This window comes from Meleagris gallopavo, chromosome Z (genome assembly GCF_905368555.1).
Source record: "Meleagris gallopavo chromosome Z, MGAL_WU_HG_1.1, whole genome shotgun sequence".
Taxonomy (NCBI): Eukaryota; Metazoa; Chordata; class Aves; order Galliformes; family Phasianidae; genus Meleagris; species Meleagris gallopavo.
This window is the reverse complement of record NC_139435.1, coordinates 16,793,857-16,819,225: the sequence shown is the minus strand read 5'-3', so window position 1 is coordinate 16,819,225 and position 25,369 is coordinate 16,793,857. Positions and strand designations below refer to the sequence as shown.

The window sequence follows — 25,369 nt, the reverse complement described above, 5'->3', positions numbered from 1 at the left end:
CCATGCCATCTAATGCATAACCATACATCTAATGCATAATCAAGAACTATTGTATATTAAAAGTCTGCAGATTTACCTGTACCCCAGACAAGGAATGCCAATTAATTAGGTAGATGATTCTCCAGTTAAAACTGACAAATTCAGAACAAGAGAATTAAATAATTTCTCATATTTCTGTTTAAGTAATTCTGAGGTGTGTTTTTCCAATTTTAGGTTGACCATGAAAACAGTTCTCCATCTGAGATTGTGTTCACAGTAAGGCAGTTTCCATTACATGGATACATTCGGACGTTTTCATCAGAAGAGAGTTATCTTGGTGCTGAACAAAAGCCAGTTCTGACCTTCACACAGCAAGATGTTGATGAGGGCAAAGTTCAGTATGTGCAGACAGTTTCTGACCAATTAAGTGACTGTTTTTCTCTGGATGTGACCAATGGTGTCCAAACCGTGAATGGAATAGAAATGTCTGTTGACATTATTCCCAAAATGATTCCTTTGGAAGTAAAGAACTTCACAGTAGTTGAAGGTAGCTCAAAAGCCCTGATGGAAGACAATCTAAAAATTTCTAGTAGACACTTTGCAGGACTCAGCTGTGAAATTATTTTAGTTGACCAGCCAAAGCATGGATATTTTGAAGATTCTAATGCTCCCGGAATAAAGTTAAACAGATTTACCAAAAAACAGGTAATGCATTTAGATTCATTATCATGATTAATTCTTTGTCCGTGGTTATGATTAACTCTTTCCTTATGTTATTAAATGCTGATTTTTGTCTAGAGTGGGAGGATTTACTGAGAGAAGGTGAGACGCAGGAGTTTGAGCTTTGGGCCTTGTAACAGAGATATTGCTGCTGGTCATTTGGTGTTCAGAGGAGGGTGGCTGTTTTTTATGGTCAACCACGTCACTTCTTGAGTGCCACTGGTCAAACAAAGCAGTGTATTATAGTCACAAGTGACTGATGAGCCCTTTGCACTCTTGGGTATATCTTGAGAAGAGCTGACCCGCTGAAATAATATGTAAATTGAACAAGGAGAGATGTGGAAACAATTATTATTATTTTTAGATTATGTGTTTGCTCATAGAGAGTAAATTTATGTGTGAAAAGCTAATTTTCAGTTTGTTTGTTCTAAAAAGGAAAATTATATGTTAAGTCACCATCTATTAATACTCATTTTTTTCCATTTGTAGCTCCCAGGAAATATTGTAAATACAGTGGGACTGAATCCCACTACTTTCTCTTTAGGCTGAAGGGGGAATGCCAAGACTGGCAATGTAAGCTGGCTAGAGGTATAGAGCTGTAAAATTTGCTGTTGTGGGTAGAACAAAGGTAGAGATACAGATTAGATATGACAATAAATTAATTCTTTGGAGTCATAAAAAGTTGAGGCAATTCAGAGGACTTCACTAGGCTGACATGTTTTTTAATGTCACATTCATTTTCTTTAGCATATTTAGTTTTTTAGGTTGTTATATTTTTCAGGTGGAACAAGAATTAATCTACTATGTTCACGATGGCAGTGAGGAACTAATGGACAATTTTACCTTTATAGTAAATAACACAGAATTTCAGAAACAAAGCTTGCCCCAAACAATGTTTGTAACAGTTTCTGCAGTAAATGATGAAGCTCCTGTTATAAAAGTTAACAGAATTCTTCAGGTATGTTTGTCATAATTTTAAAATGTTGATTTCTAACCTGATATCATTTAATATACTTTCATTAACAGATTGTTTGGGGTAGACAGCTCATACCATAACACTGCTGTATCATAGTGTTCTTCACTAGGATGTCTTCAGGGCTGTTAATAAACATGGGTTAGAGAAATATTAAGAGTAGTGATGATAAGAGTGCAAATATCTTACTTGGTTCTTGCTATTAAATATACTGAGATCAGACCTAAACTAATGTGTAAGCTACTTCTTATCTTGACCCCACACTGGGACAGGACAGAAGAAGAGAGGAGCATTCTCACTTGTGCATCACTACGTATTGGGTATTTCTGATACAAAAGCAGAATGTTCCCTTTGTAAGGCTTTCTCAGACATTTTAAAGTTCCTAACAGAATAATACAACACAGTTTGTGAAAATCTAGGCTGGTAGATATTGCCAAGATATTGCTGCAGACACTGAAGTTATTACTCTGTGTTACTGTGATGAAAAAAATGTCGTCCCCCCACCTTGTCAATTCCTAAAGGAAAGTTTAGAATTGCTGAGTGATGCTTCCTTTTTTCTCTTAATAGCTGGCTTTTTAACATTTCACTCTTGGAAAAAGTCACTTCTGTCACTTCAAAGCTTTTTCAGATCTTTTTCTTTCTCTCCCTTTTTCCCTTGCTCTCTTCCTTCTGTCCTGTCTATCCTTCCCTTCTTTTTTCCTTCCTTCTATTATTTATTTGTGTTATTGTTGCACCCAGTAACAAGAACCAGTTTGCATGTCCCCATATAAACAAAAAACCCTCAGTGTTTAAAGGCTTCCTCTGTGGGACCTGGCAAATAAATCATATGGCTCTGAGAAACAGAATGAGTAAGGTTTAGCTAACAACTTGTGGTTAGAGTAGACCTGCTGAGAGGCCATTACGATAGAAAAGACATTTCAAAATAGATTTGAAAGTAGACAATGGGCGTATTTTGAGGCTACACTGTTCCTGGTGCTGTGTAATGTACTTTACAAGTTGGTGGCATCTAAAAATACATTTAATTTTATGTATCTGATTTGTGCTGCTAGGGAGAATAAATTACTATGGAGATGACCACAGCCTTGGGTTGTGTATATTGCCTTTTCACACAAGAAAAGATGGTTTTTTTAAGCAGTGATAGTGGTGATGCTGTGCATCTTCCTGGTGGTTGCAACCGTCCCTGATAATCTGCAGGCGTGCACAACACGGAGCACCCTATCTCTTCCAAATATTGCCAGTAGAAGAACAAACTGTCTTCACAACATTCAAGTAATAGAGTAAAACCTTCCATGGTTAAATTAATCACAGAGGTACTCTATAGACATCTGCACAGCACATGGTGATGTTTGTCTAGTAGCATTCAAGAGATGTGTGCCCAGTTTGATAGCTGTCTGTGTGCAGTACAGGCTTAGAGCTGCATTTTGCTCTGAGAACTGAGCCAGCACAGCGCACTGCAGTGCAGTAAATAGCTTTTTTCTAAAAATGGCTGTTAAGTCCTGGCTTCCCAAGAACAATGATAATGCAGCTGAAACTAGCCAAAGTTGATCTTTTTTTTGCTATGCAGGCAGTTTGCAAACCGAGAGCCACGATATTGCCTTTGTATCCTGTGGTTCTGCTCACCATGTCTAAACTGTTACTGACAAATAAGCTTTGATTTTGTCATGAATACACACATACAGTGTGGTGACAGTCAAGTTACATACTGGGAGAAATACACTAAGATGATCCTTCTTCAAAGGAACTTTGCACATCCCAAATAAGTAGGAGAAAATGGATTTACCATAAGCTGGCTAAATATTGAGATGAGCTAGGCATTCCTATGTAGATAGGTATCCTGATGTTCAGTTGAGCCAAGCAGTCTGTGCTCGTCAAGGACATTGCTAGTGATGAATGCAGAAGAATAAACTGTGTGTTGCTTTTGAAAAGGCAATAGCTCTTTTACTGTATTTCTTTTGAAAGGTTGAAAATGTACAGAAGTATAAGATCTGGGACCAGTATTGTGAAAACTAAAATCTAGTAGGACCATTTGAATTGAACTGAAGTTTGGCACCACAGAAATTGTGAAGATCACAGTATAAAGGAAGCTAGAAAGAACAATCGAACAATGTAAAAAGTAGGTTTCCATATAGCGCCTGCTATCAAAGGTAGCTTCTGTGAAGAGCTGAGTGACATGGTCAGTGATGTTAGCTAGTTTTGGCCTTTGTCATGGGACTTGTACCTAAATGAATGAAAGGAGCGTGTTTATACAAGCTGAATGAGTCTTTCAGCACCAGTTCCCCTATTTCTGGAGCATCCTTAACATATCCCTTATTCAAACAGCAGCGTCTGTTTCTTATATCGAAGTTATGAATACAGTAGGAGGAGTTTTAGGGAGATGAACAACCAAATACTTTCGGGGCTGCTTTACGATTTTCTTCAGGAAGCAGAAGTAATGGAAGTTTTCTTTTTTTTCCCCTTGACTGAGAATTTATTACCTGCTGAGATATTTACATTAACATAGTGAATGATATAGGGAAGTTTTATTACAGTGAGAGCATTAGTAATGCATGCTAGTAATCCTTGCACTTACTTTATAAATTTTTATTAGAACAATAAATGCTGAAGAGATTAATATACTTGGAAACTGTACTGTAATGCATAATTTCCTAAAATTTTGGGAGGTTGTATGTTTGTTTCTTTGTTTTAAATATTTTAGGAGTGTTTATCAGTTACTTTGAAATAAGTGCGTCCTCCTGTTGCCACAAGAGGGCCAATTAATTTTATTTAAACAAAATTGAAACACTGATTTTTTTTTCTCTTTTAATCATTAATTTACCAGAGTATTAAAATATCTTTGAATTTATACATGGATACACAACACACAAGGAAGAGCTGATAAGCTGAATGCTTTTAAGCAGAGCAGAATGGAAAAGTCCTGGACTTTTTTTTTGGACCATGCTTGTGGAATGTGTTGGGCAAGTGCAAAATTTGTGTATTGCTACCTCCTGGAAATCTGAATACAGTTTTCATGGTGTTCCTTGGGGAGAACTTGATTGCAGAAGTGGAAAATAAGCTGTACCTGCATAACATTTGCAGTGCTCTGAGTGTGCACTTCCCTACAGCCCTGTTTAGCTTTTATCTCCTTTCATTCCCTGAGGATCGTATTACAGGTCATGGGGCGCTTGGCATTTACAGTACTTTAAAAAGCATTGTGTGACCATGTGCAGGAACAACAGAAATAAATACTGCCTTTTTATAGAAGAAGAAGCTGAATTTTTCTTTTATTAAGAGATTTTTTTTTAAACTTACAAACATTTAGCCTAAGTCACATTCGATAGTTTTTGCATAGTTCTTTTTAATGTGTTTGTGTATTCTCTATATGACTTCTTATTCACTGTGCAGAATAATCTGAAACAGTGTTTCTGATGGGAATTAAGTGTTTTGATATGAAACCAGTGGCACTGATGTACTCACCTGGTGATGCTTAATAAGCCAGCCTTTGCTTAGTTATCATCTTGTGTTCATAGGTGATATTTTTTATCAAACTTAGATACTAATGCAAAGAAATACACATTTCAACTGAGAAAATAGCAATTTCCTATTTGCAAGTTTTTTATTACAAAATGTAACACAACTTCAGACTCATTTTCCTCATTAGAAAACACATATCATTCAATTTTACTCTCTTTTTCTATGGCATGGATTTTGTGACAAAGTCTAGGCTGCAGTCTTTCTGTTATTTAAGTGTCATGGCAAAATTCCTAGTGGCTTTAAAAAATATTCAAGATTTCTGATAGTGATAGTTAAGGAAAAATCTGATTGATGATTTTTGTTTCTGGCAGAAGTGAAATGCCTTTTTTCAGGGATCACATTTTCTCTTAAACCACTTGATATAATGCTGCTACCAGACACTTCTTATATGTGGTGGGGCCCTGAGAAGACAGAAGGGAATGGTGCAGAATGTGTTTTGAACCTCAAGATAAGTCTTTTAAAGGCTAGGGCTTTTAGGTTATATTCTGTGTTACAGACTGCTTGGAAAGAACTGACATTGATATATTGAATATTTGGAGATTTTTCTTAATGTTGAGATAAATTTTTATTATTCTTTGTTAGTACTTTTGTCTGTAGTTCTGACTATATACAGAAAAGATGAAGAGTTAAGTCTGTAATTCTCAATCAAGAAATTACCTACCAAGATGTGAATGAAGCCAAGATAACAGTTCTTTCTGCTCAAAAGAAGAATTTGGCGGAATGTGTAGATCTTAAGCTAAAAAAACAAAAACAAACAAAAAATGATTTTCCAGAAAGAAGTAGTAGGTTTTGTAGCATCTTCTCAAATACATTGTTTATTTTGTTTGTATGTGTGACTTGCAAAGTGCTAGGCAGCTGCTGAGGGCATGTTTCCTTCCTGTGTTTCTGCTCTGAGCATCTCTGTGGGTTGTTGGGTGCACTGAAAAAGGGGCTTTAATGCAGTTTGTTAAAATGAAATAATGCAGCTACAAGTCTTCCATTTATATTAGAGACTGTGCTTTCCTCAGGCCATTTTCTTTTTTTCCTTTCTGCTAGTTGAAAGTAGAGCATATTGAATGCTGTGCCTGCTGTGAATTACATGACAGTAATATTCATGTGTATGTGTTGGAAGGGAGCTCCTTGACTCAGTTATCAAAATACAATTTTGCTCTGTTGGTAAGAGTTTGGGTAGGGCCTGACAAATAGAGAACTTACACTTTAGCCCTCTAAAATTCAAACCCATGTAGGGTGTGTTTTGTTTGTGTTATTTCATGGTCTTGTTTCTTGAAAACCATGTGCCAGGTTTAACCATTACAGTCCATGATAAGAAATTTAGACAGACGGGAAACATGTTTTAGCTGCTAGTGCTATACAGCAGAAATCTCTCTTTCCCTTTTTTTTCTTTTTTTTTAAGGTTTATTTCCATGTATTTTCTTTCTTTTTTTTTTTTTTTTAATTTTATGTTTGTTTTTCTAGGTTTGGGTGGGTTCAGTCACAGAAATAACTGTTGATGACCTCTGTGCAGAAGATAAGGACTCCTCACCATCAGACCTGATATATTCAGTTACACCGCCCAGCAATGGGCACTTGGCTCTGAAGTCTTCTCCAAACAAGAAGATCCTTAGTTTTACTCAGGCTCATATAATTGAAGGGCAGCTGGTATTTGTACACAATGGTATGTTGTTTCAAAAATACCACCTGTTACCAATATACTGCTCATATTCAGTGTATTTGTAACTGTATGAGGATCTCTTTGTAATGTCACAAAAATCTCAGAGCACTGGTTATGTGATAGATGGTCTTGACTATCTAGACAGGAAATGGTCCTTATGACCGCTTTAATGAGTGCTCATCATGAAAGCTTGGTGTTCTGTGAGAAGACTATTACTAGCAGTCTTCTTACTGAATGCATGGTTTGCAGAAAGGTAACAATGCCATGCAGCTTTCAGAGCTATGTTTTTGACCATTGTAATTGAGAGTCTTTTAGAAACCTTTTGACAGTACTGGGTTATTCATAGACTAGCGGTCTCTTAGGTACCTGTCACAGTATGGTCATGCTCCTAAGAAGCTCTAGGCAATGAAGTTATGGCTTGCATGGGTGAGATGAGCATGGCTGTGAAGAAATTCTGCTATAATCGTTGACTCTTTTCCACCAGTAGTGAGAAACAGAGATTGTGTTATTTTTGCGGCTTCTACAGAAAGAAGTGTTGTGTAGACAATAAAACAGGGAGTCATGGCAGCCTCCAGGGTCCTTAAACAAGAAGCTCTGGGAGTGAACATCTCTGTGAGGTTCCAGTTTGAAGAAGGGACAAAAGCTGCTGTGTTCCTGCTTCAGCTCTGTTATCATATTGAATTAGCTGAAAACAGAAGAAAGGAGATGTTTAAGAAGGGTAAACCAGTTGAGTGATGGGGAAGGAGATGAGGAGGCACAGGATTATCTCACCAGCCCCTGGAGTGAGCTGGAATTCTTTCCAGGGCTTGGATGTTTTCGGCAGTCACTCCAGATCTGTACTATGACTCCATGAGGCTTGGTGCAGGTTGAAGCGCTCTGACTTGTGGAGAAGTATCTTGCAGAGTACATAAATGTTGCTGAAGTTGCTTTACAAGCAGCTGTTGTTGAGCTATTGGTATCCTGCTCAAATAATTTAGGCAGGAGGTGAAAGGTCAAGAACATAGCAAAAGTGAGCCCAGCTGTTTAAGTTGTTCCAAGGGAGATTTTGATATGTAAAAACCCTGATGGTGGTAGGGAGATGGCAGTCTGAACGTGAGGAAATTAATTCATTCTGTTCCAGAAGTGGCAAATGCACATCTGTAGCCTTTGGAAGTGGATCTTGATTAATAGAAGCAAAAAGAATAGCAAATTCCATTTTTTTTTTTAGTGAGTAGGAATGTGGGACGTACAGTAGATTTGAAATGCAAATTTGCCTAGGTCATGCTTCAGCTCTTGCAGCTGCTCTGGCTATATCATTACCTCCAGTGTTTCAGAAAGTACTCTTGACATTTCAGTTCTTTTATTTCTTCAGACTTTCTTCCTTCAGCTAGGACTGTTACTGGAAATGTCCTTGCTGTGCTCATCTTTCTCCCAGCCTTGCCTTGGACCTTCTCATCTCTTGCTGTCACAATGCCTCTTACTCTCCTCTTCAGCTGCTTTGTCCTTTCTCTTCAGTTTTCTGCTATGTACTAGCTTTGGCTCCTCCTGGCAAGTACCTCATTTCATGTTCTCCACGTACTGTCCTCTGCTTTTCCCACTCACTGTGAACCTTCCCAGGGGGAAGGAAGAGCAGCATCTTCTTGGCTGAGGCAGTTCTTCTACCTAGTGAGACATACTGCTCCAGCTGTCACTGGGCTTTTGCATCTATACGTAGCACGAGTGCTTTGTTCTTGGAGTGTTTTGTAGTACAAATGAAGTACTACCATGCATTGTTTTTATGTCTCTAACATCAGTCTTCATAAAGCTTTTCCTTCATCTTTGTTCAGTCCTATGAATTATATTAAGCTGTTTATTCTGTGCTGTGAGTTGCAAGTCTGCCACTTTGTTCTTATTAAGCTGTTTATTCTGTGCTGTGAGTTGCAAGTCTGCCACTTTGTTCTTATATCCACCCTTTAAATTTTGTCTGTTTTACAAATGCAGAACCAGATCAGATCTTTCTTCTTCTGTACTCCTCCTTCAGTGTAAGAATTCCTTCCCTTTTTTGCCTCCTTTTCCTTCCAGAGTGCACCCTTCCCAGCTTTTGCTTAATTATTCTTTAAGAAAGAACTGAACTGACCTTTTGTCAGCCTTAGTGTCTCCTCAGTGCAATTTTTACAACTCCCCTTCTGATATCCTTTTTATCACCTCTGATCAGATATCTCTTTAAAAATTGAGATAAAATAATACCTAAGAAGCACTTCAGGATTTAGTTCTGTTCTTGACGCTGTCAGTGTCAAAGTGTCAGATTATATCAATCACAGAGTTGCTCTGCGTTGTCCAAAAAAGCAAGTGAAGCTAAGCAAGCCTTTTTCTCCTAACTTGAAGCAAGTGATTGGTTCCTCAGTGCCTTTGAAAATGTGCAACTGCTTGTGTGTTTTTATCGTAAGGAAACATCAGAGCATAAAAGCTTTTAAAATACGAAGCAATATAACCTGGTTTTCCAGAGCTGCTTCTGTGCCTGTCCAGATGTGGGAGCATTGCCTAAGGGAACTGTTAGCTATAATCTTAGAACCCACATTCTATTCTTCTGATATGTTAATTTATTGCTAGGCAAGGAGCACTGGTCTTTAAGTGGAGTACCTGACAACACTGTACTTTCATGATATATATTCATATAGCAATCTCATAGCAAAATTAGGCAAAGTAAGTAAAAGAGCAACTTCAACTGTTTTGAACAATTAATGTTTTCATTTTTCATTCTCTTTTTTGTACCTAATTAAACAATCTGGACACTGTCAACTTAAAGCCAGCCTCAGGAAGCATTGTACACCTTAATAAGTCAGTTTTGAAAACTGTGTTTCTTCATGAATCTGCTTGGTCTCCTGGATGTATTTTTGCTTTGTGGCCAAACTACACATGGGTCGTAAGATTAAAGAAAATATATGCATTTATTAGGAGTACACATATAATCTGAAATAATTTAAGCTGTGGCAAGATATCCTCTTCAGCAAAACTGAAGGAGAGCAAAGAAACAAAGCAACCTGTGATTTGGTACAGTCCTTTAAATATAAATAAAAAATGAAAGGATATTCTAGTAGCTTTTCTCTTAAAATTACTTATGTGTCAAAATGGCTTCTTAAGTGCCCGGGTACCTCCTAAGATGCAATAGAAGTAGAAAATTTGGGAGCCAGTGTCTCCCCAGGCTTGACTGGATTCCAAATCTGCTGAATTCAGTGAAGTAAGAGGGAAAGGGACACTCCATTTTACAGCTCTGAGATAGTTAGCCAGTAGTCTCCTAGGGATGCTCTTCTCTGCATTATGAACTAATAAAATTCTAGTTTAGATACAAAAATACTAATCAAAAACTTCTTCAGAATGTCTTTGTAAGTGACGCTGAAATAAATACAGTGAAAGCTGTCCAGTGTATATATTTGTATGTTTATTTAAAAAAAAAAAACAGAAAAATATGATAAATTCATGTTTTTGTTATCTACAGGGGCAATGTCTGGAGGCTTCAACTTTCAGGTAACAGATGGTTTGAACTTTGCACCACGACAGATTTTTAGCATCACAGCTCGGTCTCTGGTCATTAGCCTTGAAGTGAACAAAGGACTCAGAGTCTTTCCAGGTCTGTTTTTAACAGCTTATCATTATTTTGTGCACTTAAAAAAGTTGCAGAGGTAGCAATGTATGCGGTGATTTGCCAGATTGCTAGCTGACTAAAATATAGATAACTATACTTGGAAACATGCATCTGTCTGCTTTTTAAAAGAATAGTTACACTGTCTCAACAGCATTTATTCTTTGTATGGTCTTTAAATTTTTGATATGAGTAGTGCTTGCGGTGATGTAATTTGGCAGTAAAAGATATAAGGCACTATGTGACAATAACACTGTCAGCCTAAGCTCTGAACATTCCTCATTGAGAGTAGTTTAGTTTAAAAGCACTATAATATATTCAAAGAGTTAGAGGTGCAGCGTGCTGGTTAGAGCATTCAGGCTCTGTTACCTAATATTCATCATCATCATCATCATAGAATCATCATAGAATGGCCTGGGTTGCAAAGGACCTCTAAGATCATCTAGTTTCAACCTCCTGCTGTGGGCAGGGTTGCAAACCAATAGACCAGGCTGCCCAGAGCCACATCCAGCCTGGCCTTGAATGTATTCGGGGTGGGGCACCCACAGCCTACTTGGGCAACCTGTTCCAATGCATCATCACCCTCTGGGTGAAAAGCTTCTTCCTAATAGCTAACCTAAATCTCCACTGTCTCAGTTTAAAACTATTTCCCCATGTCCTACCCATGTAAACAGTTGTTCCCCCTCCTATTATACACTCCCTTCAAGTACTGGAAAGCCACAGTGAGGTCTCCGCAGAGCCTTCTCTTCTCCAAGCTAAACAGGCCCAGTTCCCTCAACCTTCCCTCAGAGGAGAGGTGCTCCAGCCATCTGATCATCTTAGTGGCCCTCCTATGGACTCGTTCCAAGAGCTCTGCGTCTTTCTTGTGCTGGGGACCCCAGGGCAGGACACAGTACTGCAGATGGGGCCTCACAAGAGCAGAGTAGAGGGGAACAATCACCTCCCTGTCCCTGCTGGCCATCCCTTTTTTAATGCAGCCCAGAACACAGTTGGCTTCTGGGCTGCAAGCACACACTGCTGGCTCATGTCCAGCTTCTCGTCCACCAGAACCCCCATCCTTCTCTTCAGGTCTGCTCTCAAGGAGATCTCACCACAGTCTGTATAAATATCTAGGATTGCTCCGGCCCAAGTGCAATATTTTGCATTTGTCCTTGAACCTCATTAGGTTTTCATGGGCCCCCTTCTCCAGCCTGTTCAGGTCCCTCTGGATGGCTTCCCTTCCCTCCAATGTACTGACTGCACTACTCAGCTTAGTATCGTCTGCAAACTTGCTGAAGGTGCACTCAATTCCATTTTCTTTGTCATTGATGAAGAAGTTGAAGAGCACTGGTCCCAAGACTGATCCTTGGGGGACTTGTGACCAGCTTCCACCCAGTCATAGAACCTTGATCACAATCGTGATTCTTGCATGGCAAATAAGGAGTGAAGTGTCTGTCCATTGGATGCTTAATCTCATCATACTGCTAGTTCACTTTCTTACTGTTTGAACAGAGTTATGGAGGGTGGCACAGAATAAAGGATGGATAAGAAGGGCTGAACAACTTTGATTTGTATTTGTGCATTTGCAGCTAGCTGGGTCAGCAGCTGAGGAGAGGACTATTTTTAATTAAAGTATACTACTGCAGGAGTTAAGAGGGTCTCACCAGTACTATTTCCTCCTTTGCACTGGGAAGGGTAATCGCTTCTTGAGTTTTCTTGCATCCCGCTTCTTGTTTGCACTACCTTCTTTTTCTTTCTCTGAACGTGGCCAGAGACAGGGAGCCAGGAAAGCTCTGTAGATATTTATCTGTATCTTTTTGTTTTCTTAATTCACTACAGAGGAGGAGCACTTCAGTTTCTAAGACTTCATAAATATAAGCTGTATAAACAAAGGCTTGCAAAAAAGCTGCTTAAACATGGGCAACAAAAATGAGATTGTAGCAGCATGATCTTCTTCAGTCAATATAAATGGGATTCAAATAAACCCACTTAAAAGGTTTATTAATCTGTGATTTTGATGTGTAAGATTGCCTTAGGCACAGGGCTTAACAGGAATTCTGTCTTAAACCATAGATAATTGTAACAAAAGTATGCCTGATACTTCTGTAAATAGTTTCTAGACTTTCTATCAATTCTGCACCTTGGAAAGTAGAATATTTCTTTCAATACTGCAAGCTGTATTCATCTAACCTTCTAACTTCTACTGAATTGTTGCTTGCTTTGAGTTAGTAAAAATTCTTTTTTGGTGTTAAAAAGTATTGCTAGCTTTTTTGCCTGTTCTCTTCATGATATGTTTTAAAAACATTCTGGAATTCTACAGGTTTCAGTGGTACTTGCTCATTGTGGTACGACAGTTAAAACAGTGATGGTGCCAGACATTTAACCCACACTCAGAAAAACAATAGCTGGTGCTTTGTTATGTTTTATAGCAGTGAGGGAAATGTTGCTGTTGAGACAACTTGAAGAATCTTCCCTCTAGGAAATTAAATCTGGAATATATTGTGAAGAATTTGCCATGTCTGAATGACTAGGTATGAAGTATTCTTTCAAGCATACTGTTCTGCAATTTCATAAGAACATGTACTGCTGTTTTCTTTTGCAATGAATATAGCAAAATTGTTTATTGAGTTTATGGATTTTTTTGTGTCCAACAGCAGCTCATTTTGTTCAGCGTACTTAATACATGGTGTGATAGATACTTGAGCTTTTCTTATGTGTGTTAGGTATCTAGAACATGAATGTTTGCTCTCTTCAGGGAGGCAACTAGTTGAAGATGGAATTAGATGAGTTGCTTTTAGAGAAGAAGGATTATAGGTATTTGTAAACATAGCTGTATAAGCCAGTCAGTAGAAAAGATGATCCATAACTGTTCAGCAGTGACTGGAAAACGATCATACCAGAGTGGTTTCCTGATTTTAAATACTGGCATTAAAAACAGACACCAAAATAATTAGATACTGATAACAGTTTTATGTTACTAAGTTCTGCTTGTATGGATTAGCTTGGCCCTACTCTGAATCGCGCATCCAGTCTCTCCTTTCTGCACAGTTTGGGTGGTGGTACTTCTGCAAACGGTATGCTCTGGGTGCTGGAAGCAGGCATGCTGTGATTGCACTTTCCTATCCTTTACCCAGTCTGTTGGCTGCCAAATAACCGGTCTTCTCCCTGTCAAGGAGTTGGACCCCACAGAACTGCCGCAACTGCCAGAAGAAGTCAGAAGAAAAGTATTCATCCACTTTCATTATGTGTGTTGACCACACTCAGAGGATTGTGTTTGAGCAGGATCTCATTTCACAGGAGTGCGAGAGACTCGGAGTCTGGGGCCCTGAATAGTATTTCAGCCTCTGCCATGCAAAGAAGTTCCTTGTGATCAAGTCCTGGCTCCTGAGCGAGGTCAGGTCTTTTGGGAAGTAACAGGAATTTTGTGAAGAACGGAAATAATCGTAACACATCACAGTGTAACCATGTTTGGGAGTTAGTCTGTCTTAATTTTTTATGGTGCCAGGGCCTGATTTACATTAATGAGGTTGTTGAGAAATAAGATTTAGTTTATAGATACACGTTGTCTATGAACTTTTGTTCTCTGTTCTACATTCTTGATCACATCTGCTGTACACTCAACACATGCTTGTGCTTCCCTGTGAGTCTGCTATGCAAAAGAGGAAGAAGGATAATAGAGAGAAGAAGAGAGATTTCTTCAATTAGACAGTGAGAGAATTTTTCTAGCTCTGAGAGACTGCTTTGCTTTTCTAAGCAACACTGGTACAGAGAGAAATGGGAAGGTAAAAAGGGCAAAAGAGCCAGAAGCTCTTTTTGTTCATTTTGTTATAACAACTGTATTTCAAAGTAGATGTGATTTTAAACCACAGCACAACTATGTGTAAACAAGTAGAATCCTGATGTTATGAACAGCTTGCAGAAGATTCCCATTCTTTGGTTTGATTACTATGTTTTTCCATCTGAATATTATAGGAGAAAGATTTTGTGTTATTCCTCTTTAAACAGAAGGTAGATTTATAGGGGAGATGGATTGTTAATGCAAACCTGAAGGATTTCTGCTGCTACTTCTGAAATACTGCATTGCTACTTGCAGTAACATGATGCTCAAGAAAAAACAAGACAGAAAAAGAAAGGCAGAAGTGGGGGCAGGAGGAGCAGGATTATGAAAATCTATTGCTCTTCCCAAAGTATCAGTAAACATCAGATTTAATTTGCTGAGTGTATACCATCAGGAAACTGTATCATTAAATTTTAAAAAATGCTGAAACAGGCTTTTTTCTTTTCTTTTAGGAAATTATTAGGTTTGGCTTTGTCACATCTGTCAGAAATTGTCCTGGTTTGATTAGATTTCAGGAAGCTCTTTATAATCTTTAAGCCAGGAAGTACTGGTTAGTGCAGTTCTGTGTACTAAAAGGACTCCTCGGTTGTCCATCCATCTGAATAATACTTTATTTCAGTTTAGACCATTATTTCTGTGTCTTTCCTAATTTGTTTAATTCAGTATTTATTTTTGAGTTTCATCTAATAAAAATCATGTTTCATATTCTTAAAAAGTGGTTTAATCTTCATGGTTTTGGTTATCTGTGTTCACAAGAAGATTTACTGTGTTAAGACTTTTCAGCCAAATTACTGGGCCTTTTGTGGGCACCTGCCATTATCAAATACATTGCCAATACTGACTTCAGCAATAGTTTGAATTTATTTCTAGATGTGTAATACAGGCACAGTATTTCTTATACAAGTTCTACTCCTTTGTTCATATTGCTTTTACAGAAGTTAGTATTTAGCAATTACATATGCTGAAGAGAACTTTCTTTCATTTCTGTAAAACAAAGATACTTCATACTGATGTGTTTTTATTGAAAATGTTATGGAAGAGTTGTGTTATCTGGAAGTAACCAAAAATAGGGTAAACTTACTGATCTTATGAAGTGTTATTAAAATGCTAAGTAGAGTAAGCAGATGAAAGAGTGGTTTGTACCTTTTTTGAAAAACTGCTGTTGCAAATCTAAGTAACTTTTAATTGATGGTTTTTAGGTTCCAGGAAACCTATTTCACAACATGATCTGAAAGCTGTAACCAGTGATGTGACCAGTGCAGGAAACAGAACTATAACTTTTATGATTCTAGTTTCCCCCAAACTTGGAAGGCTGATCAGAACAAACTCTGATAATACCACTCAGGAAATCCTCAGTTTTACACAGTCTATGGTAAGCATTTATGTTATAATGGATATTTCAGCAGTAGATTGTTATTTCGAAGGGCATCCCAATTGTTTTTTCTTTGTCTGGTAGATTTATATCTGTTTAGTAACCAGACATATGTGACCCATCAGTGTGATTGCCCACATTTGCTGTGTCATTAAATATCTGGCATGTAGTAATGAATGCAAGAGGAGCCTTTTCCTCCCTCTCGTTGAATACTAGCAGAGTCTTGGCAATTTCCACTGTTTTGCTTGTAACAGTATTTTTCAAGAATAGCTGTTCTGGTGCCATTAGCCATCAGTGAGAGGCTGGAAGCCTTTAGTTTTTGGCAGCAGGAGTAGCCTTGTGCTGTATGAAAACTCCAAGTATCAGATTCATTTCAGCTGTGCACAGTCCTCATGGGTGTCCCCAAGAAGACTTTTATTGACTTGATTGGCTGTGATATTAAGTGTTTAGAGAATCTTAACTGCGATGCAGGGTCTCATACTTGAATGATTAAAAATGTGGCAGCTCTTGTAACTTGATGGAAAACATTCTGCAGCTGAAAAAGAAATTGTTATGTCTGTTTGCAGAGTCTAGCTGTGTGCTCTGCACACAGTAACATTTTCTCAGAAAATCTTATTGGGGAGGTAAAAGGAGCTCAATATATGACTTTACTGTAGGAAAAATTAAGAGGCAGTTTGGTCTTAATCTACATTTACAGATTTTAAAAGAATTAAATGAAGGACTGAGAAAATGTATTGGCTGGAAAGTGAAGCATGATCAACAAAACAGAAAAAAGATTGGCACTTTTATTCAATAAAATTAAACTTTGAAACAACCTAACCAAGGACTATGGTGGATGTATCTCCACCTGAACTGTATAAATCAAATTGAAGACAAGATATTTTCTCATAAAACTGAGTTCTAATCTCATCATTATTGTTCTTACTGCAATAAGCTGAGTTTTTTCTTAAATTATGAGAGAGGGGAACAGGCTAATGACACCATTCTTTTCACTTTCTAAAATGGATGATATTTATGGGCATTAAGTGAAACAGTTAAGCATGTCAGAAAATCTTTCATCTAAGAATAACATTTTAATCTCTTTCCCTACAGATAACAATATCTACATATCCCTATTGGACAGCGCCGTGGCAGAACATGCCACTTCTTCTCTATAACTTTAGTTCTTACTAATATATTGCTAACTTTGCCTTGAATTTTGTAAGTTGTGTAAGGATTTGAGCTGTAATAATTTGTGTTCTTCTATTCTCTCTATTTTCTGTTGGGGGTATTTGTATTGCCATTTTCACTTCAAACAAGTAGAGCTAAGTGACTCATTGCAGGTAAAATGAAGCTATCTTAACGGGATCACTATATATTCTGGCAAAGACTGTGGTATCCTGCTATCAGGGGAAGAAAAGAGATCCAAAATAAACTTACCGTCTAGCAAGCTATAGCCACAATATCTGTGAAAAAATGACATTGATGCTGCAGGTGTTACATATTTTTCATTGCACAGAGAATAAGAATTTCAGTTTCTTGTTTCAAAGCTTGTAAATCTGATTTGAAATGAAAAGTATTTTGATGTAGTTTCTTTGTTTGCATTTTCATTTACTTAACTCTTTGTTATGGAACTTAGAATTTTGCTTCTAAAAATTATAGGTAGAGTATACAAAGAAGTTAGCACTTCTGTTGTGGTGCTGAACTTTTCCACATTCCCTGTGGCTTACTGCCTCTTTGCCAAAAAAGAAAAAGAAAAAAAGTTGCATTCCAGTGGAATTTTTCAAGGACAGTTGTTTTGCAGCCAATATAAGAAAATTAATTATGCATTAAACACAGTAGAATAGCACAGTAGTTTTGAACAGAAGCATTTTTTTTTCTCTGTCAGTACTGTCTATGATAGTTTGCAAGTACTTTCATTTTGCAGAAGTCCGTAATTTCTTATTATCTTCTTATTATCTTCAAACTTATATTTGAAGTCATTGCAGAGTTAAAAAGAGAATGCTCACCAGTTTCATTTTCTTGCTAGCATGGTTTTGCATTTAAAAATATGTAGCCCTAGGAAGATTAACAATTGATAAACACCACTGAATTTATCAGAAGCATATTGTGGCTATTCTTGCTACATTAATTTGCTTTCTTTATCTTGAAGTCATACTGCCATGCTTTGAAAAATTGTTTTGAAGCAACATATCATTGTAATATCATTTTTGTGTGCTTTGTCCCATAGTAGCTATTAAGAATTAAATTAATATAAAGGTTGTGGAGCCCCATCCCTGGAGGCACTCAAGGCCAGGCTGGCTGTGGCTCTAGGCAGCCTGGTCTGGTGGTTGGTGACCCTGCACATAGCAGGAGGATTGAAACTAGATGTTCTTTGAAGTCCTTTTCAACCCAGGCCATTCTATGATTCTATGATTCAATATAGGGAAAACATAACCCTGATGACAGGTTTATTGACAGTAAGGTTGACTAGTTTTGAGACTGCTGAGAAAACTTGACCCTGAAAGTTCTTTTTCCCTAGTGCTCTCAAGTGGGGCTGATAGAGTGGTTTCAGGATTAGCTCTCTCTATGGCTACAGATCAAATTCTGAAATGCTGAATGCTTCATCCACGATTGCAACAAGGATTTTTTAAATTTATTTTTTACACCTTTTAAGCGCAAATCATGGTAACATTTTCTAATAAGTTTCCCTCAGTTTACAAAGCTGTGTGAAGTGCATTACAAGCAGCAGACTTAGAGCCAACGCCATTTCACATAACTAGAAACTAACACAGTTAGTTTCTAACAGGTCAGTAGTTATCTGGGAAGCTGCCAAGTGTTTAGAAGGTAACTGTCTTCTCTTCAGGTCAGTGAATGAATTGACAGGCAAATGTGGAACGTACTGAATAAGATGTAGTTATTATTACAGTTTTCTGGCTGTTAGGAATCCTACTGAAGTTTCAGTGTATTAAAGTACTAATCTTAAAGTTCTGGTATTGTTCCAGCTGATGAGAATCCTCGTATGAAGATACTTTTGCTTTTAGGTCTAAACTAACAAATGATTTTGTCTAGTACAAATACTTTTTTCAAGTTTGCTTGTATAGCAAAAAGAGAAATGTTCAAAGAGAAAAATACAAGATAATCTTTCAACACAAGCTACATATACAGTCATTGTACATGGACTAAGGTCTGAAATCCTTTCTTGAACAATGGTCTTATGATTGTTCTCTGTCCTTACTCTTCTGTATTTAAAATCATTCTCCTTTTTTACCTATGGTTCTCTTTACCCCAAAAACAGGTGAATGAAGGTGTGATCATGTATGAGCACTCAGAGGCAGAATCAGCTGACTGGAGTGCAGAAGATTTCTTTACGTTTACTGTCTCTTCTCCACCATCAGCTTTGGATCCTCAGATGTTCCGTATTGTCATTTCATATGAGGTTCCTAGGCATGATTGGAACAGCCGTCTTCTTTCAAATACAGGTAAAAACAACATACTGTGTGGCTCTCCACAGTAATGGAGTAGGATCTGTTAGGCTTCCAATGAACAAATATGAAAAATCAAAGGGAAATTTTTCTTCAGTATCAAATGAACAGAATATTTTAATCACAGAGTATAGTCTAGTAGGTGCATCTCTGCATCTTTAAAAATGTGATTAACCACCTTTGTTCAGTTCTTCCTTCTTCGTAGTGGATATTTTCCATTTTGATAGAGATAATGAAAGCAATATTTAGAGTTTTGAGAACTAATATTTCTTTAATGACGCTTTATTATCAATAGAAAACCCTGTTAGTTATGGATAGATCTCTGTTAAGATTAGTTGTAATATATATCTAGCTATGGCATATGGAAATCAAGGATGCCACGAAAGAAAAATATTTGTTTTCATGTTCTCTTTTTTGAGCATTATCAATTTTTGAAACACAAATCTAATTTCAAAAACAATGCAACTTCAGAATACTGAGTTTCTAAGACTCTCTTTTCCTTTCTGCTAGGTACTGTAGTCCAGGAAGGAGGTAGAATATTAATCAACAGAACACATTTAGATGCTTCAAATCTATTGATTAAGCTACCTGAAGTACAGCGCTCCATGTATGAAGTCTGGTACCAAGTTGTGTCTTTACCCCACCATGGCATAATAATTGTTGGAGAAAGAAATGTTACAAAAGAAAAACCTAATTTCTCACAATACATACTGAACAAATTTGGAATTGTGTATGTGCATGATAATTCTGAATCACTAATGGACAACTTCACTTTTGCTGTTTGGTTAAACCTAAAGACCAAGTCTGCAACAAAACCCCATGGTGAAGTTTTAGAAGAGATGTTTAATATCACTATTATTCCAGTGAATGATCAACCACCAGAACTGAAGACTAAAAGGCTGCACCTGAATGTTCTGCAGGGAGATGTGTCAATGCTGGGGCCGGAGAACCTGAAAGCTGAAGACTTAGACAACACCCCAGCAGAACTCAAATATTCCATTGTTAGCAACCCCAATAATGGTTATTTAGCAATGAAGAGCAATCTGAGTATCTCTATACAGGATTTCACACAAGCTGATATTGACAGTGGTAGGGTTTGGTTTGTACAGGATGGAAGTTCTTCTTCTGGGGTGTTTTATTTCAGTGTGACTGATGGTAAACATCGTCCTTTATACAAACTTTTCAGTCTCGAAGTTGTACCAATTACTCTTGTCCTGGTCAACCTTACGGATGTTGCACTTCCACAGGGTCAGACATCTGTTGCTATTACTAACACACAGCTTTCAGCTGTCACAAATGGAAAAAGCACTAATATCATGTATGAATTAACTCACCCCCTCAAGTATGGGTACCTGATGATTGAAAAAGAGCAGGTTACTAAATTTGAGCAGGCAGATTTGAACTTGGGAAGACTTTCTTACCATCTGTCAAATTTCACTGTATTCAAAGAAGTACTGATGTTTATGATTTTCACTGCAGAAAGTAATCTAACAGAACAAGTGCTGAACATCACAACAAAGCCTTTAGTGCAAGTTGTGTCTGACATGCAGATTTCAAATCAAGCAGTTTATAAACTCAGAAGCAATGACCTGGATGCTTCTGAGCTAGCCAATTTAACAAACAGTAATCCTAGATTTGAAGTTATAGTGCCCCCAGCTCATGGGAGGATTGTAAAAAAAAGGTTTGTGAATGATGCAGTGTTTGAAGATATTCAGACATTCACCCAAACTGACATTGATGAAGGTGTTGTGCTTCTCAACATAGATACAAATATGACAGGCATTGATCTGTTAAATGATTCATTCACATTTGTGCTCAGGGCGGATGATGTGCAGCCTGCTGTTGGCCATTTTGAGTATTCCATAGTGCCATATAGTCCTTCTCTTGTGCAAAATTTCACAGCTGAAGTGCCTTTCATAGCCAGTATGACCACTTTAAAGATTCCAGCTACCTCAAATGACAGGGTGCTAGCTTACTCCCATGATGAAGTACCTACAGTAGCACCAAAGAAGACTGTCCCAGACATGTGGCTAGGTCGGAAACGCTGGGGAAATCAACTTGAGGAAGGTCCATTGCTAAATCTGGCAGTGGGAACAAGGGGATCTGCAGGGACTGAGACCACAGATCAGGTTAATGCCATGAGCTCCAGAGAGCAAGCAGGTGAAAGCAGCAATCATTGGTACATTATTATACCCCTGGTCCTGGTGTCTGTGTTACTCATTATTGCTGTTATTTCTGTGTGCATTTTGCTAATGTGTCAGAAGAAAGAGAAGGCAAAACCACTTGTCAAAAATCAAACAGATGTAGTCCTCAGTAGTCCAGGTCATTGTCTGGAACGGAGCTTGACTGTACCCACTGTTACAGTGACCCCTCTCCTGAAGGGAACTGAGGGAAATATATCCTCTGCACTGATGGCAGTAAGGCATGAACAGCTGCTTCCTACAATGCTTCCTCCGATTGTAGAACAGCCTTTGCAAAATAGCTGGTTAAACCTGGATCCTGAAATGATCCAGTATTGTCGAAAAACAAACCCAACTTTGAAGCGCAGTCAGTACTGGGTGTAGTTCATGGCCACCTTTGGTCATGCCAGTTGATGTAATGTGGAAAGGAGAGTGTACCTTACTGACATACAACTCTTTATTATGATTATTTATAATAGGTCAAATGGTGCATTGTTTGTTAGGTGAAACCCAGACAGCTGTGAAATAATGAAAGTCTTATTGATTACAGTGGCCATAAATTGAGTTTTCCCACCTCATCAGATGCAGAACTTGTCCTCATAGATTTTTTAGTGCACCTTGTGTATGCAGTATTTTTTATTTGCCATGACAGGGGTAAAGTAAAATGTACTGTCATGGATTATATCTATTTTAACATTATTATATTGAAGAACTAAGTTTGAGGTAAAGACCCTGTGTTCCTTCCTGAACTGGTACTTCTATTTTAAGAACTCGAAACTGATTTTACAAGTAGTTATCAAAGTGCTAATCTTGATAATGCCATTTTGACCCAAAGGCTGTTCAAAGGCCAATATTAAAGAAACAAAGCTGTCATTATTTTGCCAGGTATTCATCTGGATCGGTGAGCTTGAAATCTAGCATTCATTTCAGAATTTCAGTAATTCTATGGCAGCAGTAAGTAAAGCTTTCGATAAAATGCTTACTGTCAAATGGCTGTTTTTTTGATTGTTTGTTTTGTGTTTTCCTAATTTATTGCTGGAGTCTAGCCTTAATATCTGCAGACTGGTAAAATGCATCCATGGCCTCTAATCCACATGGCAAAAATTGTATCTCTGCCAGTCAACCTGCCTGCCAAATTATTTTCAGGTTTAGCTTATGTTTAGAAGAACATATCAAATTTCCTATTTCTTACTAAGGGCTAAGTTCTGTCTTCAGTGAAGCAAGAGCAGCTCTCTTTGTGGTCTCTGAGTCTAAACAGATGATAGTATCATCAAATCCTTCGCTGCAAACTACTTTGTGTGGTGTAGCTATTGACTGAGTACTGTGACTAAAAAACATACTCCCTTCTGAAGGTTCACAATTTACCATTTATCTCCCAGAATGCAAGTCTCATGTGCCTTATGCTCTCTGACAGGTACTACGTACTCTTAATTTAGCTGTTAGTAAAATTTGCAGTTATTTCTCTGTAAGGATAATGTTTTTGTATTTATGAAAATGAATAGTGATGTGCAATCTCCTGTTAAGGTCCATTCTTTCTTCCACTGAAAACAACAGCAAAATTCTTATTGACTTCAGAGGACAAAATGACCAATGAACTTCTCATATATTTTTGTATAAACTTCTAGGTAGCTTCTCTGTAAAAACACTGTCTGTAAATGTCTCACTGCTGCATTGTTATTATTAACACTGGAATAATATTTTTGTTTTATCCAAATTACTGCTGTTTTTGCTTTTACAGCACGGATGTATAGGCCTAAGCATCCTTGGTGCTATTAATTTCACAGTACTTGGTTTTGGTTGTCTTTTTCTGCTGTTGATTAATTGCGTTTCTGGCATTTACATATTTCAGTTGAGGGAACTGTTTACCAGTGAGAAGGGCCATACTAAATCTCTGGTTACTGCTATGTCCCAGGAGCGAAATACTTGATTAGCATGCCCACTTAGATATTTTAAAGCAGTACACTGTTTGGAGCCTGCTGCCAGGTCAGTGTCAGTGAAAAATATGCAGGCAACATTTTCAACTGTTTTAGTTAGTGGAGAGATATGAATCCTTCATATGCTCAAACCAAAATGTATTTGAAGCATATTATGCAATTTTTGTTTGTAATTATCATTTTTCCTTGATGCCACTGTGAGCAGGCTTGAGATCGCCTTCTACCATCAGTGTAAAAGCCTGGGATTTGAGATGTCCCAGATGGACTTTACAGGCATGCAGTATAGGCCTTTCTAGTTAAAGCAAAAACAAAAACAAAAACCTTTGTTTCTATTTTAGAAACTCTCAGCAAGAGAGGTGGTGCTGTCAGCCATTGCAGGGACTCCCTAGCATCTTTGTGGAGGTGCAGTTGTAGTCTCCTGCCACTTCCTGAGACCTTATTTGCTATCACCAAGCAAACAGCAACTTCTTCCAGATTCCAGCTGTCAGCAGAGCATTTGCAATACCCTTCCTCCAGTGCCATTTAGTCAGTAGCAGGAACTCAATTCCTTTGTATCTACTCCAAGGCTCAACTCCAATAATAAAAAAATAATAATTAAGAGTTATAATCCAGTAATTCCATGACATTTAAAGAAGCATGCCTCACATTTCCCTATGGTTGAGACCTTCTTGTCAACAGAAAAAGAAGTGTCATACTCCGGAATGAAATTATACCTACCATGGAATGAAGTTATATGCTTTTAGTTTGCAGTATCAAAATATTGTCACTGGAGTCCACATTGTAGACAAGCTGAAAAAAAAATAAAAATAAAATAGAGATGAAATATGTGCTTAAGAGACTTTTTAAGCTATGTATCATTGTAAAGACAGGTAAGCAAGGTTGCTGTGTTGTGCCACAGAGATGGAAGATAGGGCTACTGCAGTGGTGGTAATGGTAAAAAATGAGGCCACAACATATTATCAAGTGAATAAAAAAAACAGTAATGCAATTAGAACTTCAGAACTGGATGGACCCTCTGAATATCTGTATTTGTATTCTCTGAGCAAGAAATAATAGAAAAATACAGAGAAGATTGCTCAATTTTTGTTTGTGTAAGCGTAATGAACTAAACTCTTTTTCTTTTTTTGAACTTTTTCTTTCAGAATTGCTTTTGCCTGACAACAGAAGTTTACTTCAAGTAGAGCCAGCACTATGAGCTGTGTTTTAAGAACAGGGCTCAGTTTCTAAAGTGCTGACTTTTTTCTTTAATAAAAACCTAAAGACCTGATTGTGATGTGTACCAGCGTTTAGTTTGCTCTCCCAATGCTGCTGTTATACAACTGTGCCATAATACTTGCCATACTATTGAACTTTTGGATGGAACTCTCTATGGAGAAGTATACTGTATCACTGATTGCTGAGTTTCATATAAAATGCTCTCTTTAATATTATAATTGATAATTACATGTGGATTTTACTTTTATTATCGTAACCACAGTCCTATTTAAAAAAAAGAGTGCCTTAATGTGATGTAAGCTTTTCCACTGGACAAGACAGAATAGTCTCTGTCAGAGAATGGTTTATCTTATCATATCTCATCATGCGTCCTCTTGGCCGTGTTCAACATGGGTGTGAACATAACATTAAAATTAATTCATTTCAGGCCAGTCAGCCTCACCTCCATTCCTGGAAAGCAATGGGACAGCTTGTTCTGGATGCCGTTGCCAAGCAATTGGAAGACAAGAAGGTTATCAAGAGTAGTCAAGATAGATACACCAAGGAGAAATCATGCTGTGAGAAAACATTGTGATGTCCTCAACAGCTGAGAAGGGGGGGGATGAGCAGTGGATGTTGTGTACCTTGACTTCAGCAAAGAGTGGACACCGTCTCCCACAGCATTCTTATTATGAAACTTAGAAAGTGTGGGATAGATATATGTGTGGTGTGGTGGATTGGACTGAGAACTGGCTGACCTGGCAGAGCTCAGAGGGTGGTCATCAGAGATACAGAGTCTGTTTGGAGGCCTGTAACTAGCAGTGTTCCCCAGGGGTCAGTGCTGAGTCTGATATTCACCAGTGACCTGGATGAAGAGATGAGTAGAGTTCACCCTCAGCAAGTTTGCTGATGATACAAAGCTGGGAGGAATAGCTGACACTCTGGCAGACGGTGCTACCATTCAACAAGACCTGCACATACCGAAGAGTTGGGCAGAT

At 37.9% G+C, this 25,369-nt stretch overlaps 1 protein-coding gene across 1 annotated transcript in view; it reads left to right on the top strand.

The window, feature by feature from the left end:
- Positions 1-24,444, top strand: part of LOC104914886 (chondroitin sulfate proteoglycan 4-like) — a 40,544-nt gene extending 16,100 nt beyond the window's left edge. The window contains exons 4-10 of the mRNA XM_085213262.1: positions 214-684; positions 1,481-1,657; positions 6,638-6,836; positions 10,288-10,419; positions 15,448-15,620; positions 18,877-19,060; positions 19,574-24,444. Coding sequence (XP_085069388.1) covers positions 214-684; positions 1,481-1,657; positions 6,638-6,836; positions 10,288-10,419; positions 15,448-15,620; positions 18,877-19,060; positions 19,574-21,627 — 3,390 coding nt within the window. The 3' untranslated portion in view covers positions 21,628-24,444. The remainder of the gene's footprint in view (positions 1-213; positions 685-1,480; positions 1,658-6,637; positions 6,837-10,287; positions 10,420-15,447; positions 15,621-18,876; positions 19,061-19,573) is intronic.
- The last annotated feature ends 925 nt before the right edge of the window (positions 24,445-25,369 follow it).